Source organism: Rhizophagus irregularis, chromosome 13 (genome assembly GCF_026210795.1).
Source record: "Rhizophagus irregularis chromosome 13, complete sequence".
In the NCBI taxonomy this organism is placed as follows: Eukaryota; Fungi; Glomeromycota; class Glomeromycetes; order Glomerales; family Glomeraceae; genus Rhizophagus; species Rhizophagus irregularis.
In genome coordinates, this window is record NC_089441.1 from 2,248,498 (window position 1) to 2,269,378 (window position 20,881).

The 20,881-nt window shown below is 28.2% G+C and overlaps 4 protein-coding genes across 4 annotated transcripts, besides 1 other annotated feature; all 4 read right to left on the minus strand.

Annotated features, from left to right (window-relative positions):
* Positions 1–2,201: 2,201 nt before the first annotated feature.
* Positions 2,202–2,220: a sequence feature (Short protein (OCT59_005070, UZO13573.1) was converted to a misc_feature.).
* Positions 2,221–6,972: 4,752 nt separating this feature from the next.
* Positions 6,973–8,095, minus strand: OCT59_005071 (uncharacterized protein; the record flags this gene model as incomplete). Its single annotated transcript, XM_066138148.1, has 5 exons — positions 6,973–7,356; positions 7,430–7,551; positions 7,634–7,744; positions 7,816–7,992; positions 8,059–8,095. The coding sequence occupies 5 exons, from the start codon at positions 8,093–8,095 to the stop codon at positions 6,973–6,975; spliced, it is 831 nt and encodes a 276-aa protein (XP_065997326.1).
* A 194-nt stretch (positions 8,096–8,289) lies between these two features.
* Positions 8,290–9,489, minus strand: OCT59_005072 (uncharacterized protein). Its single transcript, XM_066138149.1, has 2 exons — positions 9,358–9,489; positions 8,290–9,106 (listed from the first exon to the last, which is right to left on the minus strand). The coding sequence occupies exons 1-2, from the start codon at positions 9,469–9,471 to the stop codon at positions 8,600–8,602; spliced, it is 621 nt and encodes a 206-aa protein (XP_065997327.1). The 5' UTR covers positions 9,472–9,489; the 3' UTR covers positions 8,290–8,599.
* A 2,834-nt stretch (positions 9,490–12,323) lies between these two features.
* Positions 12,324–13,526, minus strand: OCT59_005073 (uncharacterized protein; the record flags this gene model as incomplete). Its single annotated transcript, XM_066138150.1, has 4 exons — positions 12,324–12,661; positions 12,729–12,775; positions 13,260–13,325; positions 13,405–13,526. 4 exons carry the CDS (start codon positions 13,524–13,526, stop codon positions 12,324–12,326), a joined length of 573 nt encoding a protein of 190 aa, XP_065997328.1.
* A 4,641-nt stretch (positions 13,527–18,167) lies between these two features.
* Positions 18,168–19,685, minus strand: OCT59_005074 (uncharacterized protein; the record flags this gene model as incomplete). The annotated part of the gene is made up of 5 exons (XM_066138151.1): positions 18,168–18,609; positions 18,691–18,760; positions 18,991–19,326; positions 19,414–19,446; positions 19,607–19,685. The coding sequence occupies 5 exons, from the start codon at positions 19,683–19,685 to the stop codon at positions 18,168–18,170; spliced, it is 960 nt and encodes a 319-aa protein (XP_065997329.1).
* Positions 19,686–20,881: the final 1,196 nt, after the last annotated feature.

The following is a 20,881-nucleotide window of genomic DNA, read 5'->3' on the forward strand; positions in this document are numbered from 1 at the left end:
GATCCGGTTTATCCCGATCATCATTTATTAGAAATATCGAAAGATAACTTCACTGGAATGGTATATTTGATCGTGATTGAAGGATCAATAACTTCATTAATAGCTGGCTTTGTTGTTTCAATTACGGGACAATTATATCCAGTACCTAGACAAAAAAAAAAATATTAAATATATATATGTGTGTGTAAAGAAAGAAAAGAAATTAAGAGCTTACTCTGATTGATTTTAATAAAAACTCTAATTTATTGCTACCGATTCTTTATTTCAAAAATAGTATTATTTATATGAACATATTAAAATAAATGAATTCTGGCCTGAAAGATCCCCATGATTGCACCGTAAATATGTTCCACAAGAAATCTTCCATAATATAAATTTCTCAAATCAACGTCCATATTATTTGTTGGATTAGTTATAATATATACATATCCTTCAGCATTATAAGTCGTAGTACATAATTTAATTATTATTTAATTTTTCGGTGGTAAACTCTCCAGTATTGAAGATTTGGATCTTTTATTATTGATGATCCAGTTGTTGCAGTGTTTCAACCAAAACCTCCATCTATTAAATGAAAATCTAAACTATCTCTATGGTCTGGTGTAAAAAAGTTGATACACCAATATGCTATTCAGTTAATAAAAAAATTTTTTCTTAAAATTTTTTAAATTATTTTATTTATAACTTAAGTTTTAAGACATACTGTATTTAAACGTAAATTTATTAAAGTTTTAAAGTTTTCAATTTATATAAAATTTTTTATTATTCATCAAATTCTTCAACTTCGGAATCTTCATTTCATTTTCGGCCAATAACATATCGTCACATAAATATTTATATTCTTTCTCGTCTTATCAAGAAACCTTTTCCAAAATCCAACTATAACTTTAGAGATAACCTTTTTCTTAAAAGCATACAATAATTTATCGCTAATAGCGAGAAGATTAGGATGAGGACTGGTTCCCTTTACAGTAGACCAAACTCCCTTGATCGGTGTAGTTCACAATGGTAAGGTGGGGTATACGAAGTAATGTCCATTTTGAAATATATGGCTATTTTCTTCAAGTTTTTGTCGTAATACATGTGTTGAATGTGGACATCGGAAAAATTTGCAGAAATAACAAGGCCGCGTATAAGCTCAACAACATCACAGTTAGGCACTTTTTTTGGTCGACCGTGGTTTTTTTTTTGTGGTAAGGTCTCATTTTATTATATTCAGCAACTACACGCGCAAATGTTGCCTCTCTAATAACAAGAACTGTAGCAACCTCCTTGCATAGTATAAGTCTTGATGTTGTTTCTAGTATTGTCAAATATCTAAAAATTATTGGTGGATGTGAATAATCATTTTTTTTTCGTTGCTAGTTAAAAAGTTTTGGTCGTATCCACTGAGAAAAAAAAAGGTGGGAACGTTTCTTACCTATTATGATATAATTGTTATGATGATTTGATTGTCGATTTTTGTGGAATACTTACTACCAATTTAGGTAATGATTTTCGTGTATCAACATTGCACTAAGGTATATGATAATAAGTTTAGTGCATGAAATTCACGTAAAAAAGTTAATAAATATTTCAAAATACTTACGGTATACTAAACTGACGCCCTTCTTTATCTGGTTTTTCAATATAGTATGCTATGTTCAACAAATCCGTTAGCATTTCTAAATGTATTCCGCTAAAAAAATACTATCATTTAAACTTACTTTATAGACTCATTGCTGTAGCCATATAATACCATTTGTTGTTTTAGTATAATACAACATTATATAATTATCAGCTAAAGGTAAAAAATCAATATTAATGGGGCAAACTGCTTCCACAGAAAGAGTGTAATTAAGTTCTATATAATTGATTTGTCCTGTTATTTTGTTTATCACTTGTAGATGGAAATAAGGCATGAATCTTTACCTTCGAAGGTCTTCAGTTCTTCATAAATGAATGATATTTTGGGGTATATATCTTGGAGGGATGTATTTTGAGGTAATATATATCTCGCGATGATATGTTTTGAGATGAGACGAAAATGCAATAAGTGGATATTAAATAATAAAGGTGGTCAACACCTTTAAATTCAACATTTTTAACCAAGAGACTTGAAAAATGTTAAATTTTTTACTTGGGGGGATTACAGAACATTTATATATACAGTATATGTTTCTCATCATTTATATCTTGATTATTTATTAACTATTAATAACTTTCCTTTTTATCAAACATGTTTCAAAAAACAAAAGAAAAAAAAACCAAACATGTTTCAAAAAAAAAAAAGAAAAAAAAACAAACGTGTTTAAAAAAAAGAAAAAAAAAAAAAAAAAAAAAAAAAAAAAAAAAAAAAAAAAAAAAAAAAGAAAAAAAAAATCCCCCCCAAAAAAAAGGGGTGGAGGAGATGAATGATTATTGTCAGTAATACAATTTCAAGCATTTCAGTCTAGCTATTATTATACTACTTTCAAAAACCGATCTGCATTGTTTTATTCACATATGTAAAAAAAATGCTGTAAAAAGTATGTTATAGAAATTTGAACTAGTCTATTAATAGTTAATTAGAAATTTAAATGGAAAAATTAATTGTTTACGTCTGACTCTCTTTAAAAGCTTGTATTTGGTATGCACATGCGTTTGGTATCAAAGAAGTTAGTAGTAAAACATCTATTACCTTGTACAATAAACTTTGGAAGCAATTAAACCATAAGCACTGGGATCATAAACAAACATATTGTAAATTATGGTCACAAATAATATTTAAATTTTTTAAATTTATTAAAATTTCTCATAATTTTAGTGATATTTTGGTGTATTATTATTCTTCGTCTATCGATCAGCTATGTTTCATCTTTCTATGATCATTGGATGCAAAATGGCGCAATAAACAAGCCAATTTGCTGACATTTTGACATATTATTCCTCATCTATTGTGTCTAGAGACATGAAACCATTACCAACTGAAATGGAATGGAAAGATATTCATAAAAGTTTATATCTTAATTTAGCGTAAACAATGAATAGAAAATGGAGCATTTTAACATGACACATTCCTATTGTTATTATCATTGGTTAAACCAATCTATTTTAAGATAACAATCCATAATAAATTACGGAGACATACTACATGTTACAATACACAACTCAAAATTAGCTTATAAAGGGTAATCTAAATATATAATATTTACTAGAGATACAGTAAAAAATTTAGTTATTCCGTGTTTTTTTATTCATGTCATTTCTGTAAATGTAGTATCATATTCACGGAGTTTTTCAGATAATTGCGTTTTATAGGGTTGTATTAGTCATTGACAAATCAAAAATCCGTAAAACTGCCGATCCATTTTTCCAAGAAATTTCTGGGACCAGCGGTCTCGGAAAAGTACCAAGAAATTTTTTATTAACAGTGAATAAAATGAATTAATTTGTCTTCTCATATATAATTCTTTATCAACTTAGATTATCTACCCTGCACAAAACTTTTTTAAATTTTTATAAAAACAATAAAAGACGAACGTGAAATTAAATTTATCGTGATCACGTAATTGATGATCAATTACTTTCAACCTTTTATAGTCGCAAAGAAACTTGAGATTTTGTGTCGTTGATCTCGTATTACATGACTTTTTGATAATAGAGACGAAAGACATATGCTGGGTATAAATTATTTAAAGTATTGAAACCGATCGTTATTTTTTTGGATTTAACATAGTTTCTCTAATATTTAAGACAATATTTATATAATCCTTAATTGAAATATCATGATCCCGTTAATAATTAAACAATTAAATAAAACCATCAAATATTTAGATGAATTTAATTGATTTGACTTACCATTAATCTATGTTACAGAATACACTTTGGAAAATTCATCACCAATTCTTTAAATTTATCAAATGTTATATACATGTTATTCATTACAACTTTTATATGAATTTGCAGTATACTGACAGTATTAAATTTTAATAAACAGACGCTAATTATCAAATGTACTGTAAATAATGGTCGTATAGTGATGTAAAAACAGCACCCATTTTCATTATTTTCCCTCTCTTGATAATAATTTAACTTTATTTCCTAATCGGCAATTAACAATTTGATCCGTTCGTATAAAGAACCGAAAAGCTTTAAATGTAGCAAGACACACTATTTTGTCAGCGTTATTAATGACTATATTTCACATCATTTTTTTAGTTAAGGTCAGAAACACTATTGTTTTTCTATAATTTTAAATATTTAATGATATTCGGAATTTTTTTCGGATATTCCGTCGGAATAAATCTAAAGCACTTTTCACTATATGTAATATCATTAATTACCGCTCCTTTATTATTTATAACTATAAAATTCGTAGTAATCTCCCGTTTGGAAAAGTGAAATCTTTAATATTTGAATAAGTTAAAGGGATATGATGATTTTCTTTGTTTTATGATTACATTTAATTTTCATACTAAAGTATTTATAATATTAGAAATATTTAAGTGAAGATGCTACTGTATGTAACTGAATTCAATATAAAGAACGGTCAAATTTCCAATTTCATTTCAGATTCTTTAAAAATTTTCTTCAATAATTTCATTTAGTTATAAGCGGTGATCGACATATAGTATGATATGGGACGATTAAATGCATTTTAAACGTTTTTCAGAATCCTTCTAATCTGACTTATTAAACTACTTCTAAAGTAATACTAAAGCAATCATGTCAAAGCAAAAAGAATACTCAGTTTCACTTATTTCTGCAGGAGAACTTATAGACAACTTGCATTATGGACCATATGCTAGAGAATGGCGGTTAGCTCGCCCGAACTAATAATAATATAGTACCTTTTATACATCCAATTCGTCTTGGTATGAAACACTTACTACAATAAAAACAACCCGGATATACATGTCGTTCTGAAGGTTTATGTAGTAACGTATGTTATTAATAATTCATCACAAGCGATTACTTCAGTATGTCAAAAAGCCTTTTCTAATAAAACAAAACATGCAGGGCCTTTGGTTATGGGATTTGACATTCCGCATATATCTGAAACATTACTTTCAGATGTACATTTTCGTCCCTTTGCTTTTTAAGGTAGAGAATTTGAATATAAAAAAGTTTTTAGTATTGGTGTATCAAAAAATCCTGATTGGAATTATGCGGGTGAAGGGTATAAAAGTTTTTTTATACATGATTATGACCATTCTCGATCATTATTTTTTCAAGAATTTGACAATGATTAAGCAATTTTTAGAATTTATAAAGAATTTCAAGAAATATGCGTAACAAAATTTAAAGGAAACACCCTCTTTGGACTTGAACATAATGAAATAAAATTAGTAATTGATCGAGAAATAATTCCTTATTGTACGACCGATGACTGGAAAAATGAAGAAATTACTATGAATAAAATTTTCAATTACCATTTTAAAAAACGTGTTTTAACGGCATCTATTAATTGGAAAAATCTTTTTATTAAATGGCAAATCAAAAAAAGTAGTATTATTGAATTAACACAAAAACTAAAAGAAATATATCCAGTTGGTTATATTATCAAAGATCGTGAATTTCGGGCGTGGAAAGCTTAATTGCGTCATGATGCTGGTTGTATTAAGATAACACCTTTTAAAAAAGAACTGAAGATTCTGAGGGTGAGGTAACTAATTAAAAATTCAATTTTAGCCCTGTTCAATTCTAGATCGATCGCAAAATGTGCCCCTAAATGATTGGTTACAAAAACGATCAGCGGTCAGTCAAACCACGAAAATAGGTGTTCGCCTCTGATCGATTTTGATAAACTAAACTAACGTGACGCGACTGACGCGTGCCAGCGACAAACCACATTTATTGTTTATGATATGATCCGATCGAGCTATAACTGTGGTTTTACTTGTTAATTTTTTTTCCGATCCGAGCGATACGATCTAGAAATCATGAACAGCAGGGCTTTTATTTAAAAAAAATTACATAATTTTAAATTGAAAAATTTTTTTAGCTTCAATTTTGGACGCGGTCAAAAGATCCAGATAAAGACAAAGTACACTAATTCAATTGTATAATTGTCGATTTCTTCAAACAACTCCTGAAAACCATACAAAGCAATTTTGGAATGTATTTCAAGATGCATTAGATAGCAATATTCGCGGAATTGATGGTAAAAGAAGAATATTATCTATTATTGCCGATACATTTCATATGAAATGATAAAACGAAATTTATCAGTTAGTATCGAAATTTACAAAATTATAAAAAAAAATCTAATAAATTTATATAATACCTGTAATTATTAGGTTTCCAATTATTCTTAATGGTCCAGGAGGATGTTCAAATGGAAAACCCGAAAATTACTCCTCAAACGACTATCACCTGAAAAAAAAAGATCAATTTGAAAATTTTTTTCAGAATAAAGCAAACGTTATACATTGTCGCAATAAGTCACGTGATCAAATAACACATAATAAAGCACGACTTCATTCGATTAAAAATTCTTTTTGTTTAAATAGTATTACCTACAAAAAAATACAAATAAAAAAAAAGTTAGACCCGTTTTTAATAAATAATAAAATAAAAAGAAATAAAAAGAAATTTTCGAAGTTAATTTTATTATATTAAAGAAACAGATCATTATACCTTCACTTCTAAGGGATTTGAGGGACCGACCACCTAAAAAAAAGGAAACGTTAATGATCATTTCGTTAAAAAAAGATGAATTTTTTTTTTTAAAAAAACCTGATATCTACCTTGAGATCCATTGTTAACGCAACTACGCGACTTTTAATGATTACATTGTTAACATACAATAAAATCATGTGGTTATACGACCTTTTATTGTATTCTTAAAAAATAAATTTTACATCATAATACTCTTTAGTAAATAATTAGATTAGATTTACTTTTTTGTTACTTTATTTCTACAACTTATGTCATTATATTAAAAATTTTAAAAAATAAATTTTTACATGAATAATATACAATTTGCGAGATATTTTTGATAATAAAATTTTATTTTTCTTTTTTCTTTTTCTTTTTATTTTTTTGATTAACATTTGATTTTCTTTTTTTTTGATTATTATTATTGTTATTTATATGAATAAAAGATTCAGGAAATAAATCGTTATGTGTGAAAAATACTAATGAATGCCTAATACCAGAACATGGAAGATTTCCATGTACTAATAAATTAGACCTAAATGCTAAAATATTTCCAGGTTTTAATTTTATACGTATATTAAGTTGTGGAAATATTAAATCACCACCTTTCCATTCACCTAATGGTACAAGCCAACAAAAACCATATTTATCATCATCACGATCTATATGATATCCACAGATAGTATTGAAATTTACAGCACACATTATTCCAAATACCTTAAATAATTTTTTAACCTAGGAATTTATAATAAACCAAGAATTAAGTATTTAATTTATGAAAATAATGATATTTTTTTTAATTATTTACCTGCGGTGGAAAGCAAAGATTACTTAAATTTCTATACATTGATGGATAATAAAATTCCATTATATTTGCTATATAATCTGCCACCTCATTAATTTCATATATATAGCATTTTGTCAACGCAACTATTAAATATTATAAAATAGTAATGTTTAAAATGCCAAATTATTATATAAAAAAATCAAATAAAAACGAACAAAAACATACCAAGAATGATTAAAATATTCATCATTCTTAACTTTACACATATAATCCTGGGACATTTATTATTGCTTCGAAAAATCCCAAAGTGCTGTGTAAAGGGTTGTGTTCCCAAATCTGATAGAACTTTTGATTAGTTTAATTAATTTAACGAAATAGCACATAAGTAATAATGTATTGTATTTTACCTGGAGATTCATAATTAAAACCTTTAAATTTTGGTGGATCATGGTTGAAATCATTGTGAATATGAGTCCAATATGATTGAACAGCATGATCTGCATTTATAATCAGCTGCTCTTTTTCTTTTGGAACTTCAAATAGACGAAATAAAGTTGCTTTGTTCTCATCTATACAATAATTACCTAAATATGATAGTAGTTAATTTAATGTAACAAATTCAAATACAAATTTAATTAATATATATATACCTTCAATTATTTTAAAATTAGATAAATCATAATGCATAGAAAAGAATCCACCGTTTTAAGATCTTTATTTTTTCTCCAATCTGATTTATAACAACTGGTGGATATTCTTTTAAATCCAAATTGATATCATTTGGATTATTTTCTTTATATTCTTTTATATTCTTTATATAACAGGTTATTATTTTTTTTTTATCGACTTTTTTTAATAGTTTTTTGTTTTTATGTTCCTGGTGTAATGATAATGCTGGCTGTGAGGGCTGTGATGATGATGATGACGATGCTTCTGGGTGATACCGCTCCTGATAATCGACAAATCCAAATTCATCTGCATATTTTAATAATATATCATTTAATTTGCTTTTGAAGGAGGGAAATAAATTTCTACTTTTCCTTTCCTTATTTTTCACATAAGAATAATTATCAGATGTTGATAATCCATTGGATATATTATTAACTGATACATACACTTCATCAATATATTTATTATATTCATATAGGACTACTTTATGTAATTTATATAATTGAAGATGATCTTTTGGAATTACGAGTAATGACTGCAACAACGTAGGCGGCATGATATTTTCAGCAAGATCAACAATTTTTTTTTTAGTTTATCAATGTCTTCGTGAACTTTTTTTGATTTATTATTTGTGGTGGTAGTGATGGTACTGCTTGTGCTGTTGCTGCTAGTGGTAGTAGTAGTGGTGGTGGCGGTGGTGGTGCTTGTGCTATTGCTGCTAGTGGTGGTAGTAGTGGTGGCGGTGGTGGTGCTTGTGCTCGTGGTGATGTTATTTTTTAATTTTATTAATTTAGAATTAATTTCCTCCTCCAAATTCTGAACTTTGGAGCTAAATTCTTTTAATTTATTAAAGGTCTCAAAGTCAACAACATCATCGATCTGATTTTGGTGAACAGATATCAGATCCTTTTCACATCTTAAACTAGCACATCCTGATGAATCCTTATATAACTTAAAATCATCATCATTCAATTTTCTTGTATTTCCCTGGGTAAATAATGTCTCTCTTAATGTTCTGGAAATTGTAGGCTTTATTATATTATTAAGAAAAGAAATAATTAGTGACATTCAATTTAATAGTTTGATACTAGTATTACATTGATCCATTTTTAAAAATATATTATGTTTTTGAATAATACTACTTGTCTATAAATAAGTCGGACTTCAAAGTATTACTCTCCACACCGAGAAAATATAGGATACAAAGCTCCATGTATCTTCCCATAAATAGATTTTTAAAAATGATGTTAAAAACAATTAATTAAAAAATATTTATATACCGTAAAAGTTTGTTTGTTGCTGTTATCTCTAACAACAACTCTAGCAACTTGTGCACTTCTTGTTGTGCTTGGACTTACGGATTGTTGTGATCTTGATAAGCAGCTCATTATCATAAATTATAAAAATGTGATAAAAAAAGAAGAGAAAAATCGAGAGGTATTTATAAGATTGATGAATCATACCACAAATTTTGCCTTATACAATATCGTATTAAATCAAACTAATTCATGTGATGATCTATAATTAAGATTTAACTAAGCCATACATATCTAAGCCTTTAGCTTAATTATTCATTATGGGGCTTAAAAAAAAGGTTAGGTATCGGAAAAACTCATACTGAAGCCACAAATTTAACAATGGTAATTCATGTGATGATCCAGATTTAATAAGCCATATATAAGCCTTATTTGTAATTAATGTAAACCTTTAATTGTGTAATTTAAGTAGTTTGTGTAATTTCAGTTTGTTATATATTTGCAAATATACTTTTTTTCTATTTTCTTTTAGTCTTATTTTATAATGCTTGTATAATAATAAATAATAAAATTGTTCAGTGTCATAATTATGTAGTATAATTACAAAAAAGTTAAAAAAAGTTCGTATTAAAAAATTTGAAACCATATATAGTCTCTAGAGTTAAACTGACGGCATCAATAACGACCGCCTACACGGATCATTTCAGCCCCATAAAGTTTTTTAGAAATTGATCACATGTCTGAATTCTTCAAGAGTAAAAAACTAGAATTATATTGTTATTTTAACGTTATTGTTTAATTCATAGTAGTTTCAGAATGCTTTGATGTTAAATTTAAACGAATCAGGTAAAATAATTTATTTAAAGTAATTTATTATTTTATTAATAATGGTTTTCTTGTCTAATTTTATTTAATTATTTTAAATAATAGATCTCAATAAAATTAATCGGATTTTTTCGAAAATAGTCAGAGTATTATTTAATAAATTTTAGTATTTAAAAAATTTTATTAGCTTAGATTTAATATTATATCTTAGCGGAAATTTTTATGGCAGGTTCTTGAGATTCGAGACATTTAAAGATTTTTTTCTAGAAATAGTATTCCGTCTGTTGAAACAAGTAATATTTCAATTTAGGTAAACGCGGTAAGATAATATTATTTATTAATTAAAGCTTTAATTTGCGATCCACGAGTCAACTGCAAACGATCTGCAGAAAATGGGAATCTGGCGTGGCGTCAAATAAAAGTAAAAATATGTTGTTGGTATTGAAAAAATTACTAACTAATGATCGACATAAATTAATTTTTTACAGTTGACTCACGGATCACTGACGAATTAAAATTTTTTTTAATATTGGATTTAATATAAAAAAAAATGAATTAACTATCATACCATTATATTATATGAATATACTTAACAGTTAATGTTAACGATAATGTACTTTTTAAAGAATATGAAATGAAATTGGAATTTTGACCGTTCTTTATGTTGAATTCAGTTACATAGGTAGCATCTTCACTTAATATTTCAAATATTATAAATACTTTAATATGAAAATTAAATGTAATCATTGAACAAAAAAAAAATCATCATATCCCTTTAATTTAATCAAATTCACCATATACTACGGATTTCCTTTATTATAGTTATAAAGAATAAGAGAGTGGTAATTAACGATATTACACACAGTGAAAAGTGCTTTCGACAGAATATCTTCACGCGATTGTCGAATATCATTGAAATTATAGAAAAGCCTGATTGCCGATGGATAATAGTGTTTCTGACCTTAACTAAAAAATGATTAAGCTCGTTTCATATCATATGAAAAAATATATCAATAACGCTGTTAAAATAGTGACATTTAAAGCTTTTCGATTCTTTATAGCAAATTGTTAATTGCCGACTAGGAAATAAAGTTAAATTATTCATATCAAGAGAGGGAAATAATGAAAGTGGAAAAATATATCATATCTTTTCAGTTCATCACCGTGCTGTTTTTACATCACTATACAAACATTATTAACAGTACACTTTAATACGTTTCATTTGATAATTAGCGTCTATTTATTAAAATTTAATACTGTATACTGCAAATTAACGAATAAATTTTTTATACATATAAAAAGTTATAATGAATAATATGTATAAGCTATACCCTATTATTTATATTATATTATAGAATAAAATAATAATATTTTTTTTTAAAAAAAAATAAAGAAAAAAATATTAATATATTGATATGTATACAAAATATTTCATAAAATATTCCCTATAGGATCACACTAGTTCTGTTTGACCGATAATTTCATATATTAGTTTATAAGATAATCAAATTTCAAGAGAAAGAAGAAATAAACAGTACTTGTACATAACTATAATCCGACTAAATTAATAGCAGATAAAATAATAAAAAATCGACGTAACCGCTTATTGCGTTATATCAGTATGAGCCAATAATAATACATATTGAATTGAGCCTAAGATAAACATTTTTACTATTTTGGAGTGACTAATCTGACTGCTGCCCTCTATAAAAAATTTTCTGAAAAAAAACTCCGATGAATGTTAGAAAAAGAAAAATCAAAAATCAAGCTAAAATGCAAAGAAAATATTTTATTTATTCCCTATTTTTTTTTGTAAAAAAACAGATGAGAAAGCACGTCAAATTATTAAATTTGCGGATGAATCAATTTTTATTTATTACTATCATTATCAATTTCTCATACAGTAAATGTATCATATTCACCGAGTTTTCCAGAAATTACGTTTTACAGGGTTAGTTTAATTAGTATTTCTATTTATGAATAATAGTTAATGATCCTGAACTCGGTTCACGAACTCCTCACGTGTTATTAGTACCTAAGTCTCATTCTTTGACAAATCAAAAATCCGTAAAACTGCCGATCCATTTTTCCAAGAAATCTCCAGGACCAGCAGTCTCGGAAAAGTGCCAAGAAATTTTTTATTAACAGTGAATAAAATGAATTAATTAGTCTTCTAATACATAGTCAATCCTATGAATTGCTATTTGAAACGTATAAAGTACTTTATAAGCTTTCATTATATTTTTCTTGATTGTACGATCACTGAAAAAATCATCATCATCAAAAAGTGATTTACTTTCTTCGGTTTCGTTCTCATTTTCATCGTTTTCAAATTCATAATAGTCTTGATCATTATCATAATCATAACCGTCTATCATATCTCCAGAAGATTCTGTGATATTTTTATTGTCTACTAAAATATTGTGTCTAGTAAGATCATTATTTACATGATCATTTTTACTTTCGAACGTTTTGTCACATACGACACACCACTTTTCTTTCCCTAAATTGAGATTTTTGTCGATATTAATAGAATTAGTTTCATCAGATTTACAAAGTAATCCTTATACCTTGAACAATAACGTGGATATCATCATCGTTAAGCAACTTTAAAGTGCTGATTCATCTGTTAAATGGAAAAGAATTAGAAAATCCCGCATCAAAGATTATAAAAGCATTGAAGTTGCTCAAATCTCGTATCGTTTCGGGAAACTTGCACTGCCCATAACTTAGTAGTACCAATAGTACCAATGGACAATATTCTGAAATATACCCTTTGCTTCTTTCAGGGTCGCTTTCTTAAACCCATAGACACTTTTGTGTTTTCTGACAACGACCACGAACTGGCTCTCAATTCATAGGGTTGCCCATAATAAAATAATATACGTATTTAGAAAACAATTTCAAATGTATGATCAACCTGCTATACGCCAAAGCATTTGTCAAAAATATCATTTCATATGAAAACCTCACTTACCTTAGTCTCTTGATTTCATAACTCCTCAGAGTTAAAAGGAAAATATGAATCGAGAAAGATCAATTGATCTCACGGAAAATGCCGTATGATGGCGCCATATCTGAAGGACTATATTGTTTCTCACTTTAGCATAATTGAGTTGTCATTTCTTTCGCTACTGATAAAACTTATAACAACTAAGCCACCGAGTCTATTTTATTAGTCGAGGTTTTTACAAGTATATACATGTATGTACCCTCAAAAAACTTTCAACTTCTTTTTTAACTTACATTTGTTCACTCTTATTACTAGTAATCATCGAAATGGCACAGTCGTTCAATTGTTTATTTTTAAATCCTGATGTTTTAATTCCAGTTTCCTTTTTCAATGACAATATTGGAAAATTCACCATGTTTAGTCAGCAAGGTGTTTCAACAACAAAAAGCCTATTCACCAGAGTGGAGCATTGCATCGTTGGATACGAGGATTGTCGTTTTAGACGTGGATGAGTTTCTCTCTCAGTTCAGCGAATTTTTTACAAGCCTTATAAAAAATTTTATCCGTTATTTCTGTAAAAACACCGTAAAAATGAGCCTTTCCCGAATCTATTCACGGAAAATGTAGATAATTCGATAAATTCCGTTATATGTATAAGGTTATTAATGGAATATGAAAAACGGATCGACTTTTTTACAGGGTTGTTGAAACGAGCAGTGCTAAAATTTTGGTTCGTTAAAGAAGAAACTGCCTTGGAATTATTTGAATATGGGTCGCACTATTGCATAAAAGCGATGTTAAATTACAGATTAGTGAACCCTTTGTAATAAATAGAGTCTGCATTGCGATATTTTAGATATTTTAAGAAGTATACCGATATTTCTTTGTATATGATTTTGACCAAATGTCTAATATGGATTTCTTCCCATCTAGTATGAGAATATATATTGTGGGAGAGAATCTTATTTCCAGTGCAATCATGAAGCTTTTCCAAGACGAAGATGTTCATGATATATTTAAAAAACCGCTTATATACAACAATTGAAAGATTTATGAACCACCTAATGGCAAACCCTATATTCTATCAACGCATAGTACTACTGGTTATAATCTACCAAATTTTTTGGAAAATCCCATTTCTCCTTTTCTTTTATCCGGAATCTCAAGCAGGACCAGATGTAGTAACAGTAGTATCCGGATGATTCGGATAAGAAGTATGTATGTTGTCATTTATGTCATATATACAGATAATTTATATTAATAAAGTATTGTATTTGATTTTAGATATCTTGTCTTAATTCAAGCTAAGTTTTGAGAAAAAAATGAAGGCGATGATCTATTAACTGCCAAAAAATGGCGGTATTTTTTGTATTTCATCAGTTATCCTGCTACAGTGAAATTACAAGAGGAAATGGAAGTTGAGGAAATGGAAGTTGATAGGGATAATGCGGTAGAAGAATGGATTGCAAGTAATTGTGGACAAAAAACATATTGACATGTTCAAGGAGTTAAAGAGACTAAAAAAGAGGCCAATTAGATCTCTTAATTCATCTAATAAGAAGTTAAAATTTTAATATTACTTCAAATCAAATTAATAAACGCAAGTTTTTAATGTATTGCATAGATTGATGATGATACATTTATAATGGATTTTTCCTAAAAGTTCCCAATGTTTTTTGTATTTGAATTATTAATAAAAAACCATCCGGATGAGAATAGCGGAAAGGAACTGCCTTCTTATAGGTTCCATTTAACTTTCATAATCATAATCAACAAGACAAAAAATAAATGTAATCTTTTATTTTTTTGCAAATATTATAGTATCATAAAAAATCATCAAAACAAAGAAGTTCTTGATATTATAAAGAATGATAAATTCAGTTAAATTCTTGTAATATTTTTCTCGTAATCTAATGATAAGTAACCTGGAAATTACAATATTCTTTTCATTCATAAACTCCATACACTTATTACCCATCTTAATCAATCCTTCAGCAAGTATAGTAGTGGACGGACCAAAATATCACTGATCATTCCAATCTTCACTAATGGACTTGACCACCAACTTATTTCTTTATAAATACAATACCATTCGTTCTGGCTTCGTATTCATCATTGCACCCTAGTTCCTTTTCAGAAGACATTCTTCTACGTTATTAGTATGAAAAAGTGAAGTATTATTTATTTACGTTATTTTAATTAGAAATATTTTCTTCGTGTTCTGACAGGATTGATAAATAGAATACCACAAAAAATATTGTTCACATTGCGAAGTGATACTCTCCAGGTATTTTCATTCCCAAAAATTCTACATCCCTATAAAAAATTCATTTTTCTAGTTTTTATTCCGAAGAAACTCAGACACGTGATCATTTTTTGAAAAATTATTTACAGGGCATGTAGTGGAAGGAGCTCCGCTAAATAGAGAAATCCAATTCTGGACATGAAGTCGTTTCATACTTGACACTAGTACTAGTCTAGTACTACCAATTGAGAAGTAATGTCAACTATTCGGGATAAACATTCTCCGGGTAAAGAAATAAAATAACTCCGGTATTTTTTTTTTTGTTGATCGATATGAGACTAATGCAAGGCGATTGCACACAAATTATGGATTAGCATTAATTATTACACGTGCAATAATTTCGAAAAGGTAAGATGTACACAGACAAAGATTAAATTAGTAGATAAGTCGAAGGAAATGCCCTTCAGGCATTTAATCCAGTATCTTTTTTGTAAACCACCGACAAGTGTAATTATTATAAGAAAAGATTAGGGCGACATTCCAAAGGAATATGTTAAATACTACTTAGAGCCAAAGTCCATTATAACACCCCTTTGTTCAGTCCCTATAAATTTATCCGTTATTTCTGTAAAAATTCCGTAAAAATGAGCCTTTCACGGATCTGTTCACGGAAAATGTAAATAATTCGATAAATTCCGCGATATAAGGTTATTAATTCCGGAAATATGAGTTTACAGAAAAAAGACGGAATATAAAAAACGGATTGACTTTTTTTACAGGGAGTTAGTAAAAGTTACACATAACTATTATCGCTTCTTCGATTTTTTTTGGCACATTACGTAATATATAATCTAGCGCTTTGCATAGAAAAAATACATAATCAAAACATCAGCCAGGTGATAACTAAATTGCGATCGCAAAAGTTGCTGACATATATGAAATTGTTGGATTGAGATAATATCAATTGTTAGTGCTGTATCAATTTTTATCTATCGATTAAGATTCATTCCATTTTTGTAGTCTGAAGAGATGATCAATGGTACGATGCAATTGAAGTGAAACTGGCTAAAGCAACTTGAATAAGCATGGCCGATCACAAAATAGAGCTAAAATGTATAACGTTTACCTGCATAATGAATACATCACGAACAAGAAATCTAGTATGAAACCTGAATACGAATAATTGGTGATGATAGGCTTATAAGGTTATTCAGAATTTTTAGTCCCACGACATACCGTAATCATTCCTGAATATCAATTTATTTAACATTAACGATACTTGCACATTTGTAAAAAAATAGTATGATAATGCTATATTTTTGTGTGAAAACTGGGATTCTATAGGTCCGTCCCATTTAGGTGATTGCATTTCTTGCTAAAAAAAATTTCCTAAATACGATTCAATGTAAAATTTGTTTTGAGTAGTAATAAAGGATGCTATTAGAAGTATAATAAACAGATTTGTAGTTTAAAAGATCAAAACTTTTGTTTCAGTGTCATTGGCATTGGTCATGATTCCTGAACCTCAACTATACTGATCGATAATAATAATACTATTAATAATGGGATGTTTCGAGCGTACAATTTTTGATAAAATATTTATTTTATTATATTTTCGGGTTGGGACAAATCAATCATAAAGCAATTTGTGGAGTTGGTCAGTAATTTTAGTTTTTTGGAATTGGAAAGTGAGAGTTACCTTGGGCCAACTTCTCGTTCAAAGCATGGCGATATAACTTTGTCATGAGCCGCTTAAATTTTACTAATATAACGAAGAATGAATTTTCCGGTTCTATGATGTAGTTGTTTTGATAATACTAAAACTAACAAGTTTGGAATGTCTTTATATTTTTACCAGGGTTAGCAATTATGAACGAAGTGTATGTTTTACAAGAACAATTATGTATAATAATGAAAACAGAAATTTTTTTGGGCTTTCGCTGAAGATACTAAAGAGAACAGGTCTTAGTATCGTTTAAGAAATGTACTAATTTGCTTACGATATCATACCCCAACCCTCATATGGGAAAGCCAATTTCTCTTTAATATTCCTTTGGTTCCATACTAGCCCTAGGCGTCAGTCGGCACCTCCAAGGTTGACAATTAACACAGAAAGGATATCTTTACGTAACTTGGCGGTTTCAACTTACCACAACGATAAAGAAACCAAACGATGGCTACAATCGTATCAATGATGAGTTAAAACTTTGAGCGTGTAATCTGGCTTTGTTCGAGCTGTTCCAATAATGATTGTAAAGTATCAAATTTCTATTCAATCAGATCCTCAATAATCCTAAAGATTCCGTGCTGAATGATAGTCATGAAGCGAGCCTTCTAAATATCCTTATCCTTATTTTCTTCAAAATTCCATTCGCATAAATATGTTCAGTGAGATATTTTAGGTTTTTTTATTAAACGGTTGAATAATTAAATACATAAATACTAATATTATTTTAAAAAAAAATGTACAAGTAACTAAATAAATCAAACTCTAAAATTTCTGCGTACGGAAGTAAGAACCTGGGGTCCGATCCTTTTTTTCATTTTAATTTTTTTTTTCTATCATGAACTATTCGTTACTACTACTACTCGAGGAAGAGAAGGAGCGGTTCCAGTCACTAATCTTAAAACACTATTTTCTTCTTTGCCCGAAAGAGTGGGGATACGGTGGCTTCTATTTGACGATCAGTTGATTGTAGTTTCAGATGTAAATGTACCTTCTCTCTGACTTCTTCTATAGTTCTTAATTCATTATTGAGTCATTACTTAAATAATCAGCCATTTCTGGCTTTTTCTTTTTTTAGCTCAGGATTAGAAAGTCATCAAATGCTTTTGAAGCACATTAAGTTCCCTTGATATACCTCTATAACATATTTTAAATAAAAGTACTATACATGCCGACGATAATACTAATATTGGTATAGTTGCTGGTATAACTGTATATCTTTGATATAGCACGTAAATTATTAATTGTGGTACATCCTCAATAAATGCTATAATAATAATGGATCTATCAACTCTTTTTTTTCCTCCTCCTGTAAATTTTGCGTTTAGTGCCTCACTACCAGCACATCGAGATGTTACAACATTTAAAGCTTCTAAATCTATCAATGACAAAAGTACAAATCCTAATGCGACTATTGGATAGTCCTTCCACCAATTTTCAGCATCTTTTGATGAGTTTAATTGATAATAAACAAGATACCATGAAGTTATTATATTAAAGAATATTGGTACTAATAAGAATACCCAACTATATCAAGTGAAAATTATATAAATTATATATAAATATAATATATAAAAGAATATAAAAAAAAATCGAGGAGATACGCACCCACAAATGTAGAACCATTTTAGATCACTTCCGTGATCTCTTAATACTATAATATCTAAAACAAAATCTACTAAAATAAGCGGGTAAAAAATAATCGTCGAGAAATTTTTTCCTTTCGGGAAGTTGTTCGCCGCAAAAAACCATATAGATAGTAAGAAAGACAATCCACTCACAACTCCAATTAATGCGTATCTACATATAACCCATAAATGGGCTTTTTTTAAATATTTGAAATACATATTAGTAAATAAATCAAATAATTCTTCAAGAAATTTAACGTAATTTTTCTTGTAAACCTACGATTTTCTGGAGCTCCATAAGTGCTATCTAAATCCCTTGTATGTAATCCTAATGATATGTCTTTATATGTAATAGAATTGTTTAAATTTCGTCTTAGCATAAATGAACTTGGTTGATCTGGTCCTTTGGTGCCTTTAATATTTACGAGTAACAAAATTTGGTCTTCACTCGTGTTTTTCTTATATTGATATCTATCATATGATATAAAAATACGACTTTTTTCAATTGAAAGCGCCATTGAAATTTCGTTAGACATATCATTAACATATGTTTTTTTATTTTTTAAATAATTTTTCGTTCCATTTGGAGTTAATAGAATAGTTGCACTCGTGTCACCTAATTAAAGGGAAAAAAAAATAAAAAGTAAAAAAATGTTTCACTATCTTAAATTTATAGAAATAATAGTGAATTAAAATAATTTACCCGGTTCATTATTTCCACTACCAGGTGTTAGAACTTTTTTTTTAAAAAAAAACAAAATACAAAATCAGTTTATTTATAAATAAATGGAAGAAACCGTAAAAATAGAATATAAAAAAAATATTCGATTAAAAAAAAATATATGTATTTTTAATTTTTTTTCAACTTAAAAAACATATACAGTATCTCCAATTACCTGTAGGAATTTGTGAATTTGTTATTTCAATTGGAAGTAATAAAAGTAAAAATGGTATTAATGACAATTTAGGAATCATTTTGATAATAATGGTTTATTGTCGTTATATAAAGTATATATATATATATATAAACGCTTAGTGATTTTAGCTTAAATAGTAAATTATATTACTGTTGATATTAAAGAAGTAATTATCATATAATTAATTCTAAAGGAAAGAGGTTAAAATTCTATTCAAATGAATTTTTTTTCGAGCCATTGCATATATAGATTACTAGTTTGGACGTTACACCAAAATCTAACCATAATTATGGTGTCATTTAGCTTTACCATGTTCCATTTTGTGATCTGATGACTGAAAATTCGTAAATGAAATCCCAAACTTGGAAAATCCTAATTATAGTACTTCTATTATTACTTGTTAAAATATTGCGGCGCAAATGAACTTTGTGATTTTACGCCACAGACAATTAATTTGGACCGTGCAAACCGCACATTTTCCGCTTTAGAAATCTCGCCGGTTTTCGTTTAACATGGTCTTAATTAATGATTTTAATCTATTAATATGTAGTAATGGCTTGATAATGTTATTGTAAAACTTTTATTATGATATCATAATTCAGGCGGTTCTGTTGAAATTCTTTATTTAAGTTCTATGAAAAGAGGGAGTAATTATATTGATTTTCCGTGAGCGTTGAATAAAATTATGATGGATAGGATTAATAACGATAAATTTATATTGATTTACTTAGATTTATTGTAATCCTCTACCGAATTAACTTACATCGAAAAACTCTCGCTATTCTAACTAGCGAAAAAATTAAACCTCTTTCTAATGCATTCTTTGGTTCAGAATAGGTTCCAAATTGATAAATACTGCTCGTACTAGTCGTATAATATTTCCTAGATTCATAATAGTCGCTATATAAGTTTGATCCGGCGGTAAAGAACCTTTAAACACCATCCCTATAAAATATTGTCAAACACTGTTCGGTTTTTTGTTCGGAACCGTTCCGATTTACTTGACATTTATTGGACATTCATCATGATATTGTACGTTTTTTGTGGTTAAAAAAGTTCTCAATCTTCGCATCTTGTATTAAATTGTAACAAATATTGTATAATAGCGTGCAAGTGTCCGGAAAATTGACCCCATTCCGAATATTTATCGGACAAACATTTTTTACATGGCAACAAACATATACATCTAAATCACGTCATGATAATAGAATAATTTAAAGATCACTTTAAGAACGCGTGCTTTATTGAATAAAA

Bases quoted from the DNA above. Each gene is read 5' to 3' on its own strand.
- OCT59_005072 (XM_066138149.1), bottom strand. From the start codon at position 9,471: ATGATAATGAGCTGCTTATCAAGATCACAACAATCCGTAAGTCCAAGC. The intron at 9,107-9,357 runs GTATATAAATAT...AATATAATAAAG, and splicing joins GCAACAAACAAACTTTTACG to CCTACAATTTCCAGAACATT.